The sequence below is a fragment of the Atractosteus spatula genome, chromosome 23, assembly GCF_055471065.1.
Source record: "Atractosteus spatula isolate fAtrSpa1 chromosome 23, fAtrSpa1.hap1, whole genome shotgun sequence".
Taxonomy (NCBI): Eukaryota; Metazoa; Chordata; class Actinopteri; order Semionotiformes; family Lepisosteidae; genus Atractosteus; species Atractosteus spatula.
In genome coordinates this window covers 1,786,092-1,806,961 of record NC_142728.1, presented here as the reverse complement: position 1 = coordinate 1,806,961, position 20,870 = coordinate 1,786,092, and the positions used below count along the sequence as shown (strand labels likewise).

General features: G+C 41.5%; 1 protein-coding gene across 2 annotated transcripts in view; it reads right to left on the bottom strand.

Moving 5' to 3' along the window:
* The window catches only part of LOC148816044 (protein crumbs homolog 2-like), a 40,482-nt gene that overhangs the window by 7,620 nt on the left and 11,992 nt on the right, over positions 1 to 20,870 (bottom strand). The window contains exons 2-10 of one of the 2 annotated variants that reach the window (XM_088940716.1): positions 17,647 to 18,348; positions 15,716 to 15,911; positions 14,135 to 14,274; positions 13,699 to 13,881; positions 12,617 to 12,730; positions 3,577 to 4,527; positions 2,437 to 2,993; positions 1,171 to 1,336; positions 69 to 933 (exon numbers count right to left, since the gene is read on the bottom strand). In XM_088940716.1, coding sequence (XP_088796842.1) covers positions 69 to 933; positions 1,171 to 1,336; positions 2,437 to 2,993; positions 3,577 to 4,527; positions 12,617 to 12,730; positions 13,699 to 13,881; positions 14,135 to 14,274; positions 15,716 to 15,911; positions 17,647 to 18,348 — 3,874 coding nt within the window. The remainder of the gene's footprint in view (positions 1 to 68; positions 934 to 1,170; positions 1,337 to 2,436; positions 2,994 to 3,576; positions 4,528 to 12,616; positions 12,731 to 13,698; positions 13,882 to 14,134; positions 14,275 to 15,715; positions 15,912 to 17,646; positions 18,349 to 20,870) is intronic. The other variant, XM_088940715.1, reaches the window with a different exon arrangement.

Here is a 20,870-nt window from a genome sequence, read left to right as displayed (position 1 = left end):
AATAAAGTCTAAAAACGGAAAAAACGCTTTTGTTTGTGTGTACACATAACGGTAAAAGCCCAGCTTACTCGCAGAGCGGCCCTGTGTGGTTGGGCGTGCAGACGCAGATGAAGCCATTTACGCCATCCATGCAGCGTCCACCATTCTGACATGGGCGCTCAGAGCAGTCGTCAATGTCCACGTCACAGGCCCTCCCACTGTACCCAGGATAGCAGTCACATCTGTAGTCCGCCAGCAGGTCGACACATTTCCCGTTGAGGCAAGGGCTCTGTTGGCAATCATCGGTGTTGAACTGGCAATGCTGGCCTTCCCAGCCAAGTGAGCAGTTGCATTCGTACAGGTTGAACAAATCTTCACAAACTCCGTTGTTGAGGCACGGCTGGGAAGAGCAGACTGGAGACCCCGTGCATCCGGTCTGAACTTTCCCCTCACTGAGTTTGGTAAACTTCGCCCGCTGAGGAGTGGAGTAGCCGTCAGCGAAGGGAAGATACAGGCCCCCCACTCTTACGTTTCCCAGGCAACCAGTGAAGTTTTCGGCCAGCGACACAATTGACTCGTTCAGGAAATTCAAGTTTCCTGCCGATCCCACGCTGGTGATATTCCTTTCGTCATCTATGGAAATTATCCACCTGGAGGACTCGAGGTAAGGCGCTGCCATGTGGACGTGCACCTCGTGCCACAAGCCATCTGAAAAATCAAATTGGGCGACGAGCGATAGGACTTCCACGTTATTCCCAGTCCTGAATTTGACAACCAAAGTGGAATTGCGTAGGCCGATGCAGAACAGCTCCACTCCGTTTGTGGCATGCAGGAGTACGGCATTCTCATCCCGGGTTCTCAGATCCAGAGAAATCTTAGTTACTGGCTCAAACAGAGACCTGTTGGCAGTATATTTAATGGCAGCGTTTTCTTCAAATGTGGCACTGGCTGCACCTGAAAAACAATTCAGGGTATCGTTTAAAGACCCGTGTGAAAAGGTATAAAGACGTCAATATGTCCCTTTGACTTAAAAACAGTGTCATTTGAGGGGGTATCCACTTTTGAGTATTTTCTTCAAATGTACAGTCTTTAAATGATCATAAAGAGGGTTGCTCAGCAGTAACGTCTACTTCAACACTTTGTTTTACAGCACAAGAAGCGTTCAGTGATCCCAACAAAAAAAAAACTTACACTCATATCCACCAGGCAGGTCCACACACCGGCTGTGAGCCGGACACGGGCTGCTGCTACACCACACTCTTGTTTCGCATATCCGGCCCGTAAAATTTGCAGCACAGGAGCAGACAAAGTCATTCCATGTTACATTACAGACGCCTCCATTTTCACAGGGCTTAGTCTTCAGGAAGGGAAAGGGAATAGATATTAGTTAAATGTAATAAAAGGTAAATTTAGTTACAGGTATGTGTTAAGTTTACAGATCAGAACAGATAAATAGGTCTAATTAGAACCACAAAAATGCCAAAAACAATTTCCAAATGGTTCAACCAGTCAAGCCCTCGTCTTCTTTGATCTATTCTTGACCCTACTGGCCACTTGTTGCCAGCTCTAATCAGTGGGTATTCTCCATCAGATGCACGCAGCTGATGGCTGCCCGGGTGTTCAAAGTCATCCAGGTTTTTCTTGCTTCACTGCACAGCAGTAAATCCTGTGGCTGGCCAGATGCCTGTGAGCTTAAGATTTTATCAGTGAGCTATGTGTTAGCCATTGACCCAGCCATTTTGCTGTGAGTGTCAACTGCAGAAGGAAACAGACACCTAACACTGCATGTTTTGGAGGGTGCGTGCTTGTTGCCTTTTTTCTCCCATGTTGGTGTGAGGGTTGTAGTGGCAGGTCAAGTTCACTGTGTGGGCTGTCCTGTTTTATAAACCTTTTTTAACAACATGCAGGTGAAACATTTCAATCATCTGAATTTTTTGTATGCCTTATGCCATTCTTATGAAAACACTGTCATTTTTCATTAAAAGAGTCTGTCTTATCTCTCTAGAGTACACCCTACATTTAGTAGGAGACGCAGGAGAAAATGTCAAAGATTTATGCAAAGTTATGGGCATGTGAAACTCATGTGCTCCATGAGTACATGAAACTAATGTATCTATCTTCCAGTCTTTCGTCATTTATGTCCTGATGCAAAATCAGCAGAAATCTCAAAGTCTGTGTTAGCAGATGCATTACTGTATCTTAGTCCTTTTTCGTGGAGAGGGAAATCAACCAGAAATCCAGATTCTAGAAGCTGAATGATTCGGACCCCTTCTTAAAGGATTTTAGTAGACCAGATTTTGCTGGTGTGTGACAGAGGTCAAAGCCTATGTTCATGTTGAAAGCTGGAGTTGCTGAGCAGAAGCTAGCCTCCACCTTAGCAAGGTTTTCCAGGTTTCCATTATCTTAATACTCCTGGAAAGCTAGAGCACGCATCTGTTTCACTGAACCAAACCTTACCTGACAGGTATCATCGCTAATGCAGCCTAGTGAGACGTTCTTGGACTGCAGAAGGCTGTAAAAATCACTTCTGCTCAGGTTTACTGCGTTATATTCCAAGTGCATATCGTCAAGTCGCACATCCTGTAGACAGCCCTTGAAAAAGCCTCCCCATGGCTCTGTTTCATTTTCCCAGTTATGGCCTCCAACATAGGCCACATCTCCGGCCTGTACTTCAACAGTAGGGACTGGACTCAATTGCACATAACCAGTCTGAGAATGGTTAAACAAAACATTGCCACCAGTGTGTTTTACAATAATCAGCTGCTTAACTCCACTGGTGATGTAAGTAGGAATTACCACTGATGACGCAGACAGGGTCTGTACATGCATACGGCCCCTGTTTAAGTACAGCGTGAAGTATGCATTCTGGGCATTCCTGAGCTGGAAGACCAGACCGTCCGCTTTAAGTGAACGCAAGAAAAATGAGACAGAAAAGTTGGATCCATGAGCTTTGGTTATGTTGAAGGAGGCATAGCTCAATGAATCTTCCAGACTGAAGGTTGCTGGCTTGTACTCTGTTAGAATAAAGACAAAGAAAGCAATGCTCGTTACAGAGGACAAATCTCATTGCAGCTTTCGGCTTGTATGACAAAGCTATGGAATAATCACAGAAAACATCCACTTCATCTGCTTCTCTTCAAGTGTTTACACACATTACAGGAAGAGAACTCTTGATTATATAGGATCATTTTCGTTTTAAGAAGACGAGTATAGTGTGGAACCTTTGAGCAGCGCTCAAGAGAGAGAATTTAAAGGAGATAATTTCTAGTCTATGTGTTTAGTTATCATGCAAACAAATTATATTTTTAAAGCTGTGAAAACGGTCTATAAAACTATTTTTCATTAACAATAATCCAGTGGTTACATTCTTCCACAAAAACAACTTTTGAAAATAGAAGTTGTTTGTTTTTGACAGCTCAAGCAGCTTTCAAAAGATCCGATTGCTTGGATCTACTCATTGATCATAAACGTTGTGAGTAGTGTCTTACACAGGGCACGCTTTGCAACAAGAGAAATCTGCATACAGAACACTTTGGAATACATTTTTGAGAATAATACTTGGAATATATTTTAAGAAGAAACCAGAATAATTCTTACCATCTAAGCATTGATCACCATAAAACGGTCGCAAACAATTGCACTGAAAGGTCGTCCACAGATCTATACAGAGTCCATTATTAGAACAAGGGTTTGGGTGGCACCACTCGTTTTTACTGCATCCAAGCATCATTTCTTTGGACAAGTCCTTAGATATGTCCTGAGGTAGCACAGGCCAGGAATCAATCATGAGGTCCTCTATGCAACCGATAAAACTGCTCCTGCTTTCTGTCCTGTTCAGGTAGCCTTCCGTACTCACTCCTCCAATAAACATCTTCTTGAAAGACTCTGGCCTGCGAAAGGGAAGGTCCCCCGGCTGGGTTCTCAGCTCTGTGCAGTCTTCACTGACACAATGCGGCTTTTGAAGTTCCACCGTCAAATTGTGGTGCAAAGTCAGGCCCACCTTATGCCACTGTCCGTCGTTCACCTGACTAGACGTATACACTTCTGAGGCAATGCCATTCAAGACCGCTTTAGCATGAATGTGGCCCTCAGAAATCTCCAGGTACAGAAAGTCCTCCTGGTCGCCCCTATAAAACAGGAGCATATTAGGAAGTGTGGATCGGAACCGCATGCTGATGCTGATTTCTTCAAGACCAACATCCCGCTTGGTCCTGTTGCTCTCTGGAGCTTCGATGACAATATACCCACGAGAAGAAAAGGAAAAGGTCGTTGGAGTGCTGCAGTAGATGCCGTAAAACCCTGGCGGGCACACACAGGTGTAGCCATGATTTCCGTCCACCAGAGTCGGTCTGCATTGCGCTCCATTTTGACAGGCGTGGTTCTCACAGCCCAGCATTTGTATTTCACAGTCTTTGCCACCCCACGGGATGGCACCCTCTTCTGCCGGGGGGCAGTGGCACGTATAATCTGCGGTGCCGTCTTCACACACGCCCCCGTTGTGACACGGGCTGCTCTCGCATTCGTCGATATTGATCCCGCATCCCACTCCTGCAAGTAAGACAAGGAGCAGAAGAAAGCACAGCATTACCCTCCCACAATGGCTGGACTCAGGTCACGTTCCCAGCGAAACTAATTAAAAGTAGTTTTATCAAGTTCCCTGCAGACACATGTGCTTGTGTTCAAAGCTTCCACAGCTTAATTACAAATCCTCCGTTATCCGCAATGTATCCACATATTCTAGACCTTGAATGAAACTTGTTACAGAAATAAATATGGAAGGAACAAAATGTTCCCGTTTTCATCAGTTCATATCTTCTTAAAGGGGCTGATTTAACTCTTTCATTCATGCTTGGTCTAGTACTGTGGCTGATGGAGAATAACAATGCAAAGCTTCTTTCTGTCCATACAGTCAAAATACAGTACATCTCTAATAGTGTTCCTTGCTCCCATGGTTAATGAAGTAACAAATGCAGTTAAAATATTGCAAAATAATGCGAGGATTGGCCCCATTGGAAAACATGACTGATTTTTTTAATTAAAGGCACAGTCACATCTCTATGTCTAGGCTTTTCAGCTGGACAGCATATCAAGGCAGCCTCAAGAGGCTGAAAATGTCTGTATATTTTCATACAGATCCCCCAACATTATGACTTCACTTTTCCAAACCCTTTTCTATCAAGACAGACAAAATTATTAAAACTAGACTTTTTTTACAGAACTACTTTCCAATAAACAGAACACTGGAATTTAACATCCTTTTTCAATTGTTCCATAGAAGACAAGCAAGATAATGATTAGACTGGATTCATGTATTACCTATGCAATATGGTCACATAGCAGTATTTTGTTTTAAATGCTATCTCCTACCATTTCTGTATAATCCTGTGAGCACCGCTAACAACAGTTTTTTATCGTAAATTGTAATTGTCCCTTGATTGTGATCCACATTTTATTTTTCAGAAGGGCACAGATTTCAAAGATGGCATAATGGATAGAAAAAAAGAAATAGAAATTCAAGAGCGCCCCCTGTGGTCATTGCAGACATAGCAGAAGCCTTTTTCACTCGGCTGCCTTGCCTGTGAAAATCATCTCTGTGAGAACCTGCACCTTGTACCCTATCCTTTGACCACAACTAACCTTTACCCTGTCTCGTTTCCACCGGAAAATGACGACTGCAAACCTCACAGCAAGAGCAACCCTGTCATATGAAAGATCCTATCACAGTCTTAAAGGATTTTGTGTTTCCCAAATACGACGTGTGTCGAAACTATAAGGAAGTCTTCTAATAATCATTAATCGCATTCATTTACTGCTTCTCTTTCCAAAGGGTCTCAGAGAGCTTTGCATTTAGAAGAGGACCCACTTCATGCACCACTGAAGTGCAGAACCCAACCAGGTAAAGTCAATAGTGACCAAATCTAATATTACAGATCTTTCGGTTTGGAAGAGGTCCAATAGCATGGAAGAGCAGCATATAACAGACATTCAGCCTATTCACATAATAGGACACTATTCTAAGAAATGATCCAGTATTGACCAAACAATATGATATTTTAAAAAGTAATGAACAAAACATTTTTCTGTGAACCCGTTAAGGGGATTTAATAAAAGGAACCAATTAAAGCTACCTTTGTCATATCGGATTTTACACGTTGCTTTCTACAGGTGTTTTCAAGTAGCTGATCTTGCAGAACCTACAATAAGTCAATTCATTTTGTAATGTGTGCCCAGTGCTGTTGAAAACATAAATACATTTTTTGTCTTGTCAAATTCAGCTAATTTGATTTCATGTTAGAAAAATTAGAAACATCAATACTAGCATTGTTCAAAAACTACAGCAACAACATATTACACACTCTAAATGAGGCGTGCATACAGACTCAGAGGCTAATATTGGATTAAAACTATTTCCGTGAGAAATTAACCAGTGCACTTCTAAGGTGAAAGCATAAAGAACGGGAGGATTCTGCTCAAATTCCATTCGCAGGACAGCAAGCATGACCCACACGCACACAGACCTCCTCAATCTAAAAAAAAAAAAGAGAGAGAGAAACACGCAGCCCTCACAAGATATGAATAAACGGGACTTGTCAGTTACCTGTTAGAAGGCACATTCCGCACAAAATCACTTGTGATAGCAGGGGTTTCATTGCAATCCCCAGAGACGTTTGTGACAACGTCAGAACGAAGAACAGGAAAAGGACAGAAGAGAAGCCTGTGAGAAGGAGCCCGGCGTGCATGCTTTCCCTTGGTGCCAGTCAGGCAAAAGTGATTAGAGATGAAACCAGCCAATACAGCTCGAGCTTCCCTCTCTAACACAACTTAGGCTAAGAGCTAATCCGCCTCTGTCTGCCTCCCTCCCAGCTGGCTCCTGTCAGCACTGACAACAGGAATGTTTGTCTACAGCGAGGTCCCACATGATATATCACTAATAATGCCTGGTAGTGTCAGACAGCTTTGCAATTACTACAGATAAAAGTCAGGTGGGCTGGCCCGGTTTTTGTGGAATAAACGGAGGGGAGGATTGGAGTTAATTTGTTTATTCTGGGTACAGGAATCGATTTGGTTCTAATTTGGAGGATATCCGTGCTTTCAGAAAACGTGAAGCTAAAGTCTAGGAGGGATATGCTGTTTTTAATGAAGAGGGAAGATAATGTGGGGTTGTTTAATACATAAATTAAATAAAAAGGCGACTTCCTTGCTTTCTTGCTGACAGCTAGAATCACCGGACCCTTTGGAATTAAATGTTTTTAACAGTATATTTTATCGTATTTGTAAACTGTGAACTTCAGTTCACTAAACTGAGTGCGATCCTGTTTTTATTAGGCAGCCCAGAAGTATTGTGCGTGTTTCCTATCATCTGCACCTGTAGACAGGTATTTATATCATCTGTATACTACTAAAAGTAAAACATGCATTAGTCAAACAAAATGGAAGCAGTGGACATGTGCTGGTCATATATAATATATGCAGTATTGAAGATGTGGAATAATATAATGTTTACACCGGGAACTTGCACACAATTTTGAACCCACTGTCACATGACAACTCAGTGCCTCTGGATCAAGTCACTGCATAAAGTTTTAGCAATACAGAGAAGTACTTCAAAACACATCATAAAATTAGGCAAGTACATTGCTGGACATCCAAGGTATACAGTATAAAACATATATGAAAATAGCTTAAATAAAACTCTAAGCAGTCGCTCACCAGCAAGACCATGAACAAAGTTAACACATGGATTGCCTAAGAGCAATACACACTTTAATGAAGTCTTTAAAATACACACTGAATTCTGTACTGCTTATGGAAAGCTGTTTTGGAGCTTTGTCGCATAGTTTGTGAATACCTCAATGACTAAACCGACCTCTAGTGACCTGCATAATTCTTGAGCCCTAGAACTACAATGAATGCATGAAACTGTGAAACCTGATGTATTCTGTCATGCACACAAAATCAAAAAATGGAATGGAGTTCCTTGGGAAACGACTGACAGAGCAAATTTATTGAGTATTTAAATATTGTACGAATGAAGTAGTTTGGACATTATATGGAAAATGAAACACTCAGTCACAAGTTGTGGAATGAATGAAATTTTTAGACTTTTGGTGATGGTCATCTCTTGAAACAGATGCAATCATAGATCAGCACAGATCAGGTAGATCAGCATGTATGATATTTCCTGTGGAATGATTCAACCCACAAAATAAGAAGAAATAAACATTCCAAAAGCAGCATTAGGAAAAACCTCATCACTGAAGTAATGGTAAAGCTTGATCTTTAATCAGTCCCCAGTGAATTTTTATTGGAGAAAAATTTCCCAAACTCCCAGCCCACAATGACACACAAAATCACACCAACAGCATTGTTCAAAATCTGTTCGAATTCATTCAACCGTCTACTCACAGGACAGGCAATTTCTGTGACTTGGCAGGACCACTGATCAGTGGTGGTAAACAGATGGCAAAGATTAGTCCTGCGAGTCTTAATTAGCCCACAGCACTTAAGTAGTACTTGGATTATTAAATCGGTGGGTTCATCTCCTCTACACAATTTTCCTAGGGCTTTACTCATGAAGTCCTTCTCTTCTGTGAACTCATCAAGAACCCTGTTGTTTTCTCCTCTGTACACTGTAAGCGCATGGCCACGATAGAGACCACACCCCCCCCAGACCTGCTCTCAATCACCTGACCAGCTGCACGAAGCTGATTGGTCAGGTGACTCTTTAAAAACAGGATGAGGACGCCCTCAGGGTCAGTCAGTTGGTGGGGAGTGGACGGCAGCGACCGAGAGGCTGAGGGCAAATTCCTGCATAGACCACTCGATAGAGGGAGAAATGACCGGCGACCGAAGATGGAGAAATTAGGAGTGTTGGGAGCTTGTGTTTGCTTGGAGGCCGGTAAACAGTGTAGACGCTGGCCTGAGTTAGACAGGAACGTGGGGAAGAAGTGGTCAGGAGCTCGGGGAAGAGCTTAGGCATTTGTTTTATTTGGTTGTGGTATTGTGAATTCCCGGTGCTGTGAATACACTGCATTAGGGGGTTTATACTCTACAGCTGTGTGTTTTTGTGTTTGTCGGCCTGGATCCACCTATTTTTAAAGATCCCGTTCCGACACACACACACAGTTAGGTCACACCACAGTGTGCTTTCGAAGACCTGTGGCTCTAAGCATGGAGCTCACATTTTCTGCTCTCATATCACATGTGTATTACAGCTCCTTCCAATCCCAAACACACTAAAGCTCTCTCCCTTTCCCACGGCTGTGCTCATGACAGACTTCTTTGTTTTCTTGGTAATGCAGTGACGACACAGACGTCCCAAACCAAGCCCTTCTTTCATTGACTGTATCGACAATGCCCTCACCTGAGCCAAACAGAGCACTTGGAATGTCAACCTGATGAGGAATTCTCCCACCCAGAAGCATGTAGCCCCCGTGCTTCCCTTATACCCCAATATCCTCATTAAAGAAAACTCAATTTCCCAGGACGCCCCTTAAAAATGTCAAAATCACCCAGGTATGAAATGACTAATTTGTCAATATAGATCCTGGAGAGGTGTGATCCTAGTGGAATCCTAGATCCTAGAAATGAGAAATAAATGGCCTGCTTTAAGTTTTGCTTTCTTCATATTAGTGTGAATGAATGCAGGGTAAACATGTATAAATGAAATTCTATTTTGTGCATTTGTGCCTCATATCTGTGGCCATCACATTGACCATTGATGACTGAAATGTAACTGGAAGTGGATTTAAATTTGCATGAACAAAATGTAGCTTTATGAATTAAGGATAAGCCAAACCTACAACACTCTATCAACTTAAATCCCTCCATTTTCTAACCACTTGTTCCAATTCAGGGTCACAGGGGAGACAGAGCTGATCCTGCCAAGCAACAGGCGCAAGGTAGGGTACATCCTGGACAGGATGCTAATCCATCACAGGACAGACACACAGACATGTACACACTCACACCAGGGCTAGATGTTCCAGACTCCAATTAACCTACCAGTATGTCTTTGGATGTGGGAGGAAACCCACACAATCTCAGAGAGAACATGCAAACTCCACCCAGACAGCACTTCAGGTCCAGAATTGAACCCAGGGACTCAGTGCTGTGAGGCAGCAGTACTAACCACTGCGTCAGTGTCATCCCTCCATCATCTTATTGTTAAATATTTGTCTCACTAAAAAGAATCGGTAACAAAGATTTAGGCACCAACTGAAAACGAGGAGGCAAGTAGCTCAGTTTCTTTTGCACTTTTCAGTAACACGAAATTAATAGGAAGAATGAACATGAAAGCAGTTTATTTCTCAATTAAATCACTGCTCAGACAGCTTATGCTGAACAATGCCAGAAATATTATAAAATCAAAACTACACAGCGAGCAGTGCTCCCAGAAGAAAACAAGACAAGAAGCTTGCAGTCAAAGCCAAGGGGCTGCTTTGAGAACTACTGCAGTCACAATCGCAATATACAGCAATGAGAATAACCGTTGCATTTTTAATTAAAAAATTACAATTCTACCAGCCTCTGGAGTTTTCCAGGTTTAAGGAGCTTTTTCCTTTAATCTGTTCCTCCCCAGCAATTTTCAACAAAGAAACACTTAATACTGGCTGAAGACAGCCAACATATGGCACATAAGGCCGGCTTGTTTGGTTCAGATAGCCCTTCAGCTTGGCTCCCTCAACACCCCAGCAAAACTTGTTGAGGTTAATTAGTTGGACAAAAATGTGCAATCTTGGCACACACACTGTTCACTTCAGTTTTCAGAACTTATTATTGCTGATCTGCTATTTCTTTTAAGAATTCACCCTGTTTTTCTGGAATATATCTTGGGTTCGTGTGTCTCTTAGATGCCCTTTGATATTAATTTGAAGTAATAAGCTGTTTACACTGTGGGAACACAGGCAGGAGGATTAATTGCTGTGGCAGAAGAGATTAGTTGTTAATTATTTCCTGAGAGCATCACTCATTCACTAATCACCGATTCAATTAGTTCACGTTTTGAAAATCCCAGGATGTTTTTCTAGTAGGAAAACCCGTGCGCACTGTGTTTTATACGTTTAAATAAACTATGATCCATAAGAGTGTCAAAACATGAAAATACACAATAAGCAATAATCCTATAGATGTAAAACAAAATTCTTAGAAATCAGATAATAAAATATTAGCATATTGTATCGTAATACAAAAGTCTCCATTTACAATTGCTAAACAAATATTCAGATTTGTATGGTAAAAAGCGACTGAATTGTCTGAAAGCATCAGAGGTTCAAAGATCGTGAATTCGGTAATACTACTCACTCTTTCTAACGTTTATTTTGTTCAAAGGTCATTTATATATTATATTCATATACATTTCCAACAGATTGGACCGTGTTTTGTGTACTTTGTCATTTGTACTTTGTGAGGCCTCTGCTAGTTCTGACTGGTACAGTACAAACACACTCTGCTTCTGCAATAGGAGTTAAAACCCATTTCACAATGCTGCCAATTATATTTAATCAAAACTATCAATAACCCTTCCCTTGTTTCCTTTTTGGATCTCATTTTCTTCAAGTCCACCTTCAAACATCCTTAAGTCATCAACAGAGTCTTTTATTCCCATCACCAAAGGGAGCTAAAATAGTCTGCAAACAATCATTAAATAGCCAATAATGTTTTGCATAGCACACAGTTTAATAAAATGTAATCCTTTGTTGGGATTTCCTTGTATTGATCTGGTTCAAAATAAATTAGTAAAATGTCAAATGAATTAGTCTTTGCAAACACGGGCAGTTGAACCACCCTGCAAAAATGAATGAATGTTTTGTGTATCATCTTTGCTTTAAAATGCTTTTTCGAGGCATGTACTGCTTGAAAACCACCAAATTCAACTTCACTTAATAGCTTTCTCTTACAGATTTGTTAAGAAACCACATTGAGGCAATGGGTGATAAAAGCCCACTTTATGAACATAAACGGCATTAGCAAATGAAAACAAAAAGGCCATATTGCAAAATGGTAGTGGATCTATTGTAAAGGCACAACCTGTTCGTTTCGTTACATTGCATTAAGCAAAATGCTATCCTGTTGCAATTCGGTCATTTGATTGATTTCTAGATCTCATCTGAGGAAACAGCTCTCTGACAAAACCTTATGGTATTAGTGTACTCTGATTTAATCTTCAGTTTCCATTGATTCACTCCACTGCATCATAAAAGAGCAATGTTAATGGGGCACAATGAATATCACCAAGCCGAATTATGTTAACTATGCCAAGCTATCTACATTAAACAGAACATTGAACATTTACACTTTTAAGAACATGAACTTGAGCTGCTTTCGTTTTTTTATGATCAAAACCTTTACCAACAACTACATTAGCCTTTGCCCCCTTACAGGTTATGTCTCCAACTGCAGTCTGAAGCAACCGTAAAAACACGTTACAAATGAAAGCAGGCGATTCTGACCATTTAGTCCGTTCGGCTGTGAGTAGCTCACTGATCTGAGGATGTCATTCAGCTGTTTCTTGAAAGGAGCCCGGGTATTTGTATCTACAACATAGCTGGGTAGCTTGTTTCAGACACTCACAACTGGGAAACATAGATGTTCATGCAAACTTAGTGACACACGAATAGTGAGAAGTTCTCTTTACCTGTAAATCCAGGCTGACATCGACACGTATAGTAATTAACATGATCCTCACAGGTTCCGCCGTTCAGGCATGGCATTGAAGCACACTCGTCAATATTCACTGAGCAGTTCTCTCCTACGAACAGAGCATGAAAACACTCAAAACATTTGCAGGGTCACATTAGCGTTGTGGAGCGTTGTGTGACACACTAGCGAGGGTCACAGACAAGGGAGCTGCCCTGCTCTGCGTCAAGATGTATGAGCGGTAAATGCAGGTGGTGTCAATTTGATAGTGCAAATTCAAATGTTTGAACTGCTGATTCAGCCTGGGGGTTTGTCACTTCCTCACACCCGTGACTATGTGCACTATCTGTCCTGAAATTTCACGTAACTGAAAGCAATTGTGTGCAAAAAACAAATGTCCGTGTAAAAACACTTACGTTCAGGGTAAGTTATTGAAATGGGAATTATTATAGGCAGCAATCATACGTATTACATATGGCAGAAGTGAGGAATTAAACTTTAAGAGGTACGTTATGGAAGACTAAGTTACACGCACATTAGTGAAAAGGACATTATCGGTACCAACATTTAATCATAACCCAGTAATGCATTGATTGGCCAGCAGAGGGCAGTTCATGTAAAAGGTTCCCGCTCCCACTACATAGAGCTAATTATGCTGCAACATAAAACAGGTGAAAGAGCCACAGCAGGTGTCACATTCCGTTCACAAGTCTAACAGACACAGTATCAGATCAAACAAAACTGAATTGTTTTTAGACACCACTTTTAACGCTCTTATGTTGTTTATGCCGTTTGAGATAGTGTTACTATCGGGAACAGGATTCCTTTTCTTCTTCTTATGTGACAGCACTATGTGACCCAAGTCCTGCAACTCTTCTGCAAAGACTGACCCTTAAACGAACAATGATATTGCACATTAATATGGGCTGAAGCAGTTGAAGTAGGGAGCTGCGTCAGCATGCGTAGGCTTCAGAAACGTTGTATTTATTTTCTTTTCAGCATGGAATAAACCTTTGCTTCTTCCTTTGCACAGAAAATATTGTATTATATATAATGTATAACATATTTCAAAATTCTTACCTGTGAATCCGGGCTGACATTTGCATATATAGCCCGCTGCCGTTGCATAGCTAAACTCTCCTTTAAACTCCGGCAGCGTGCCGTAGTAATCCCGGTTTGATCGCTCATAGCACAGCCCGTTGTTCGCGCAGGGCTCCGCCGCACAGTCACTGACATCAATTTCACAGTCGTGCCCCTCGTAACCTGGTGTGATACCACAGAGGAGGAAGTCAGTTTTCTCCCTCAAAAGACTTTGTGTCAACCCTGTCTTCTCCAGGAGAATGAATGCAAGCCCACTGTAGGGTTCTGTGCAATGTGAATCAGTTAGTTAGACAGATGCACTTACAGTAGGACTGAGCTCTCGGTATACAGTACGTCTAAAATGGCTGATTTTCACCCACACTTATTTTACAAAGGAGCACACTGCTGTGTGCACGAAACTGTTCAACAGTATTACCATTCCAACACAGGCAGCTGTAATTCTTCACCCCCTCGACACAGACGCCGTCACTGTGGCAGGGATTGGAAGCGCACTCCGGGATATCAATTTCACAGTTATCTCCCATGTATCCTGTATCAGCGCAGAGGCAGTTATACCTGCAAACATATGTTTTACAAGTGAAAATGAAACATCACAGGACAGTTTTAAAAAGAGTAATAAAGACTCTCTCTCTCATTTTTCTGTGTAAAGTTAAAAAAGATTCCAGATTTAATTATTCCTATTATTCTCAAAGAATAATGATTTTGCAGGGCAAATATCTCTGTAAAGGGTCTGATAGCTGAAGATGAGTCTACATTACTCCTCAAGACACTGCAGGAGGGTGGAAAGGGGGTGGTCATTTGATGTTTTGGGCTTCATTTTCATCTCAAACTGAGGTTTCCGAGATGGCGGTTTTAATCTGGGGTCTGATCACATTTTAAATTGCAGATGTAAAGTCTGTAACACCGTTGTGAAGAGCAGAGCAGGCAAGAGTTCACTTTTTTTCCTACGCACCACGCATTATCAATCTACACAAAGCAGCTCGGTGATTCATTCCAGTGACTAATCTTCATTCTATAAGTGAAGAAGCATCTGCAAAAGCGTCATATCATGTCATTCTGGTCTGACTTATTTCAAACAACAGCTGAAATAAACTGTATTTATTCTCCTGAAAGCTTTTAAAGCTTCAGGGAAATTGCTGCGTGACTTTCCTTTCTTGCTTTCTTCCGAACCCAGTGTGATTCAGGCTAGTGTAATCTGATAGTGATGAGTCATTTAACATCTGATTATTTTTTATAGTAACGGACTCAGAAATTCTACAGCACAGCCTGTGACAAATGTTTGTGTCCATCTATCTATATGGTGGTCCCCGAACTTCTCTAGATTTGAGTTCAACGATTATGTGCTGGTGAAGAGGATTTTAAAGACGTGCAATAATATGCCATACATGTTATATTATATCATTATACCATTCATCAATCCAGACGTTATCATGTTTCTCTGAAGAGGTTCTTTTAAGAAATCATTTCTGTAAATATATTATCCACTTGTACTTTTGCTCCAAACGAACATTTCTAGCTTTGAGTATAAGTGAATCCATAGTTTTGTATATTTTTTAAAAAGAATGAAAATTCCTAATATGCATGAGAATGTGTTTCAAACTAAATGTCATTCTTGGGGCGTAATCTGGAATTTGCCATTGGTCTACGTATCCCATTCCTTCGTTTTCTCTGCCAAGGTCCATTTCCCAATTATTCTTTCAACTTGAAGGACATTATAACCACGTGATAAATCAGAAACTTCAGCCCGCACTTAATTGGAATAACCGTAAAAGTAGCCCACAAGAAAATTAGCCATTAAGAAAAGAAACCGTTCCGCGACTGACAGGTTAAATCCTGCACAATCGGTCTTTCCGGAGCTCTTCTCGGAAGGCTGCGTCTCCATGAATGGACCCCCCCTTTCGTACAGCTCCCTTCTTACAACTCCCAAGAATGAAAGCAGTGAGACGGAGAGGGGTCCTTCAGTTTCTCAAGGGGTCTCGGCCACAGAGGTTCTTACCCATTGACCAGATCGGAGCAGCTACCACCGTTCTGGCAGGGCTGACTGGAGCATTCATCAACGTCCACTTCACAGTCCAGCCCTTCGTAGCCCTCCAGACACACGCAGGTGTAGTGACCCACATGGTCAACACAGGTGGCCCCATTCTGGCAGGGGCTGGATGCGCATTCATTAATTTCCACTTCGCAATTCACTCCTTTTTAGGAAAAGAAAGCGTTTGAAAGAGGAGAAGTGAAAAACAGGAACTGAGCATGAAAAGCACACAAAAAGCAGCCCTAGGTATTCTGGAAGGAGCAGCAGTTGGGTATTTCAACTGTCAAGCCACAAATCAACAATATGAAAGTTAGATTGTCTGTGTTCTGTCAAATGTCCTGGTGGTATTTATGCAGAACCGTTTCACCTTTTTATCACTTTCTTGTCAAATTTTGCATTAAAACATTACACATTTTCAATGTTTCAGCATTAGGCTTAAAAAATAATATTCTAGTTTTTTTGTGAAAATTAGCAAAAGTTGGTTACCCTTTATATGCATATTACATGTATAAATCATTTCAGAAGACGTTCCAAAACCAGTTTCCCAAGTGATCCTCATACTATCAAAAAATTAACTAATAATTAATACCTTCATTTTGACAAGAAAAATACCAGATATATTCAATGCAATAATATATTCAATGCAGGGTTTCCCAGGGTTAAAAAGAACCGACAGCTGTTTGTTCAGCTTATTTCTGGAAAGAAGAGTAAGTTGAACTAGGACACATTTGTGAAGGTGCCGCTAGTGTAAGCAGATAAAAAGCAGGAGTACAAAACTGCGAGCAGTGTAGGGCTTTTAAAATTCTTATCAACTCCAACAGAATGCTTAGCGTATGACTATCAGTTTTGGAATTTCTGATAAGCAATGAAGAGGATAAGAGACGGTATACTTTTTGCATTTTGCTGACAAATGACCGTTTTCCTTTTCCAGTAAATGTTCCTCAGTGAAACACACAATATAGCTTGTCACTTCAGATATAAAGCCCAAAGAATGCATTGCCAGTGCATTCCCACGTAAGATAACAATAAAACCACTTGAAATACCACAGATGTACTGAGTGCAACTGTCGACATTTCTATTATCCACAAAGAGGTGATTCATACATTTGGTATCCTGTTCAGAAAGACGCTCAAGTTTCTCTTATTTGCATAGAGATCCCTGCTGGCTCTTGAATTAATCAGTCAAAACATAATAAACTTCAAATACCCTGAAGAATAAACTCTCCACATAATGTGCACCCGTTATCCATAATCAGAAAACCTCTTAACCTGCTGAGGTTTGCAGATAGCATTTCCCACAAACACGGGTACAAGGTGGGACCAGATGACCTGGACCTGGACAGGATGCCAGAGCATCACACGCTTAAGGAAGGATCTCTTCAGAGTAGCCAATCATGTCAGAGCACAGAGCAGAGAGCACCCACCCTTGAACACAAGACCTAGACCTGTGAGGTAACAGCAGTAACCGCAAGGTTAGCCAGCAGTTGTAAGTGTAGGATTCAAGCTATTGTAAAAAAAAAACAGTTAAGTAATCAAAAGCTAAAATGTATAAATTCCACACTCCCCAGCCAGACTGAGTACAGAATAACAAGTGTCAAAGTAGGAATTAATACAATTTAGTTTACAAAATGACTTCCATGCCGGAGTAATTTGTGTTTGCAAAAAAAAAACCCACAGAAGAACAAGCCTTCTGCCATGTGGGGATGATACAGGTATTACAACAGTCTTTTCACTTGCCACTGTGCCAGGACTCTGGTTTTCAGAAGCTCAGGCACATAGTGAAAAGTTGTATAAAATAAGTGGTAACTGCCGACGCCTTTTGCCCATATATTCTCTCATTAAGTCTTGAGCCTACTTTCAGTCTGACCTCAGCCAGAAACATGGCGATGGTCGCTTACCTGTGTACCCCACCAGGCATTCGCACACATATCTGTCCTTCTCGTTGATGCAGGTGCCGTTATTCTCGCAGGGCCTCGAGGCGCACTCGTTGATGTCAATCTCGCAGTTATACCCCTGAAATCCGGGCACACAGAAGCAATGGTACTCATTGATCCCATCCAAGCAGATGGCTCCGTTTTTACAGGGCAGAGACAGGCATTCGTCAATGTTTACTTCGCAGTGGCCACCCGAAAAACCTGGGCTACACTCACACTGGTAACCACCATCTGAGTCGACACAGGTTCCATTGTGATGACAGGGGCCAGCCAAGCAGTTGGTAATTTGAGTTTGGCATCTGTCCCCAGTGTAGCCATTGGGGCACTGACACGTATATCCATTGATGCCATCGACACACTCTGTCTTGTATCCAGAGCAGGGGTTGCTCTCACATTCATTTATGTTAATGGTGCAATTTGTGCCCGTGAACCCCAGTGGGCAGCTACAATTGTACTCCGTAGTTCCTGGGGTGCTGGTGCAGTTTCTGTATCTTGGGCAGGCCTGCTCTGAACATGGGTCGTACAGCTCCTCGCAGTTCTTTCCCACATACTTGAGAGGCTCCTCGGGGCACAGACAGAAGTAGTCCCCGGGATTCTCTATACAAGTGGCGTTGTTCTTACAAGGGGAAGATAGGCATTTGTCCAGGGTCTCTGTGCAGAAAATTCCTGCAAAGAAGATAAAAAATAACATCAATTAATGCTGATTGGATCTGAAGTTTATAAGGAAAGTTTAGGTGAGATGACAGCAACCAAGTTCTCCTTCACATCTGCCACCCTAACTTCTAATCCTCGATGGCATTGTTTATCAAAAAGCTATAAATACCACTGTAAATTCGTCTCCTCCTTGCAATTGTCCCTCCTTTACCCCAGATACCCCTTCGGAGCGACGCCTTGCTTAGCTTCTCACTCTTCATGGGGGTCCTTAATTCCTCCTCCTACAACCAGATGGTTAACCCTCAGCCAAGTAGGTTAAGCCCAAGCTTCTTAAGCCCTAACTCCTCAATAAACATTCCTAAATGCATTTTCTGTGTTTATGGCGTTGGGGCTCTACGACTAGGAGATCGACAAAGACAAAGGTACGTGGGGGAACCTTGGGGTTATCTTCATCATTCTAGCATGATGGTGATGCCTGGGTCAGGATCACTCTTCTAGTGATGTAAGTGGACTGTCTCAAACATGACACTGTTTCATGTTATCTCCATGCTGGGGAACCATGTGCGTTTTTGCAGTCTTCCAAAATGATCCTTCTATTTATAAACTCTACCATGCATTCACTTCATAATTACCTGTTTGTTATATATACATTTGGCCAGTCTACATATACAGTAGATTGCAGTTACTTATGTTTTAAACTGTTCAGCACGGCTTAACAGATACGCCTAGTAAAAGGACAGGACTGATGGGGGCAATGTACCCAATGCAAAGTCTGAACAGTCAGAGCTATCTGTGTTTTTCACACTATCCGGAGTAGTGCAGTGTCTCTTGGCAAACCCCAGAGGCCAAAGATGTGTGGCAATTTGAGGATAATGTGGCCAACTCAGTAAAAAAAAGAACATTTTGGGAAGGCAAAATATTTCCCTGTACAATACGTATCCATTGAATAAATATTGTCTTTTTACATATTACAGCATATTACAATTGGCTTCATACACAGCATATAGAGGAATGGATTCTGAATATTTGTCAGTGATCTCACACCATCACTACTTCTTGTGTGGTTAAAGGTATGAGGCGCTCAGAACCCAACCAAGATGAGGAGACATCCCCTCATGGCATAAAACCTGTGATGTAAACTAAACCCTGCACCCTGACCTGAGCTCTACTGACTCCCCTCCCTGTCTCACTGCCTGACGTCACCCTTAGAGAATCTCTCATGAATCATTGTTCCAAGAGATCGCAAAAATGCACAAAAACGCAATGATCCAATTAAAACCTATGGAACTACTAATTGTCAAGGCTCGTTGTCTATATTAAATATTATTTCTGCAGCTTAGGTTATCTGTTCATCTAGGCTTAAATGGTTTCCAATTTAAAAAAAAAATAAAACAGATTTTGGTCTGACATTTTCAGGCTAAGACAGGCTATTTAAGCTCAGCACCATTAACCTGATAAGATGCAAGATAAGGGAAAAGTACATTTTCTTTAACCTCCCGACACTGAGAGCTAGGAGTCACAGAGGAATGAGCTACAGTTTCCATAAGGAAAGGCAACAGTTTGGAGGAGGTCATGTGCTTGAACTTTAACCCAGTCTGGAATATCTCCCTCGCATGCCAGGGCATTTTTTCCTTCTTGTAAGTGTCATCTACCTTTATACTAAAAGCTTTGCAACAGTCTTTTTAAACCTGATTTTCCAAACTATCTTATCAAGATGCCTCGGAAGCATTGCCATTCTAGAGTAGGATAGTAAAGAGCAGAAGCACAAAGAAGATCCGTCCATCTGACAGTTTTTATGGATGAACCACGTTAACGGCGGGAAGGGGGAGTCAGATCAGTCCCAGCCTGCAATTTACACTCAACTATCTGCACGACTGCACTGTTTAGTCTATCAGCTGATGTCTACTGATACAAAAACCCTGCTGATGACCTGCAAACTGAGGTAATCCTTCCGAGACACCTGCGTAGATTTAACTCTTGTAAACGTACACGCTTTGACAAAAGACAAGAAGCCTGTAGAGTGTAGACTGACAACAGTAAGTATGGTTTTTAGATGCTAGAATGATGAACTGAGTCTTCTAATCTTCCCTATTACATTATAAAGTGCTTTAAGATCAAACGTATTCAAAATGTCATTAGGGAACTACAATTGAATTGGATAATTGATCGATACTTTTTATGAAAGTAATTTTCACTACCTATCTATTTCCAGTGTGAGTTATATAGAGAATTCAAATAATAGCGTTCCCAAAATAAATAACACCCACCTTTATTTAGTATTTCGGCTTGAATGGATTGATCAGGGTAAAAAGTATGAAAGCTACAGGAAAGTATATTTCCCCCTGGAATTATTATAGCGCTGCAACTTGTAATCCTATTTAAATCCTTGTGGATATGGACTATTCTGTTTTAAAAGATCACTTACATTTTTGTGACTGGCTATATGCAGTTCGCCTGAAAGGAAAATAAGAGCTGGTGACCAAGAGGATGCTATCCAAGACTAAGCACTATAGGAACTGAGCTACTGGATTGAA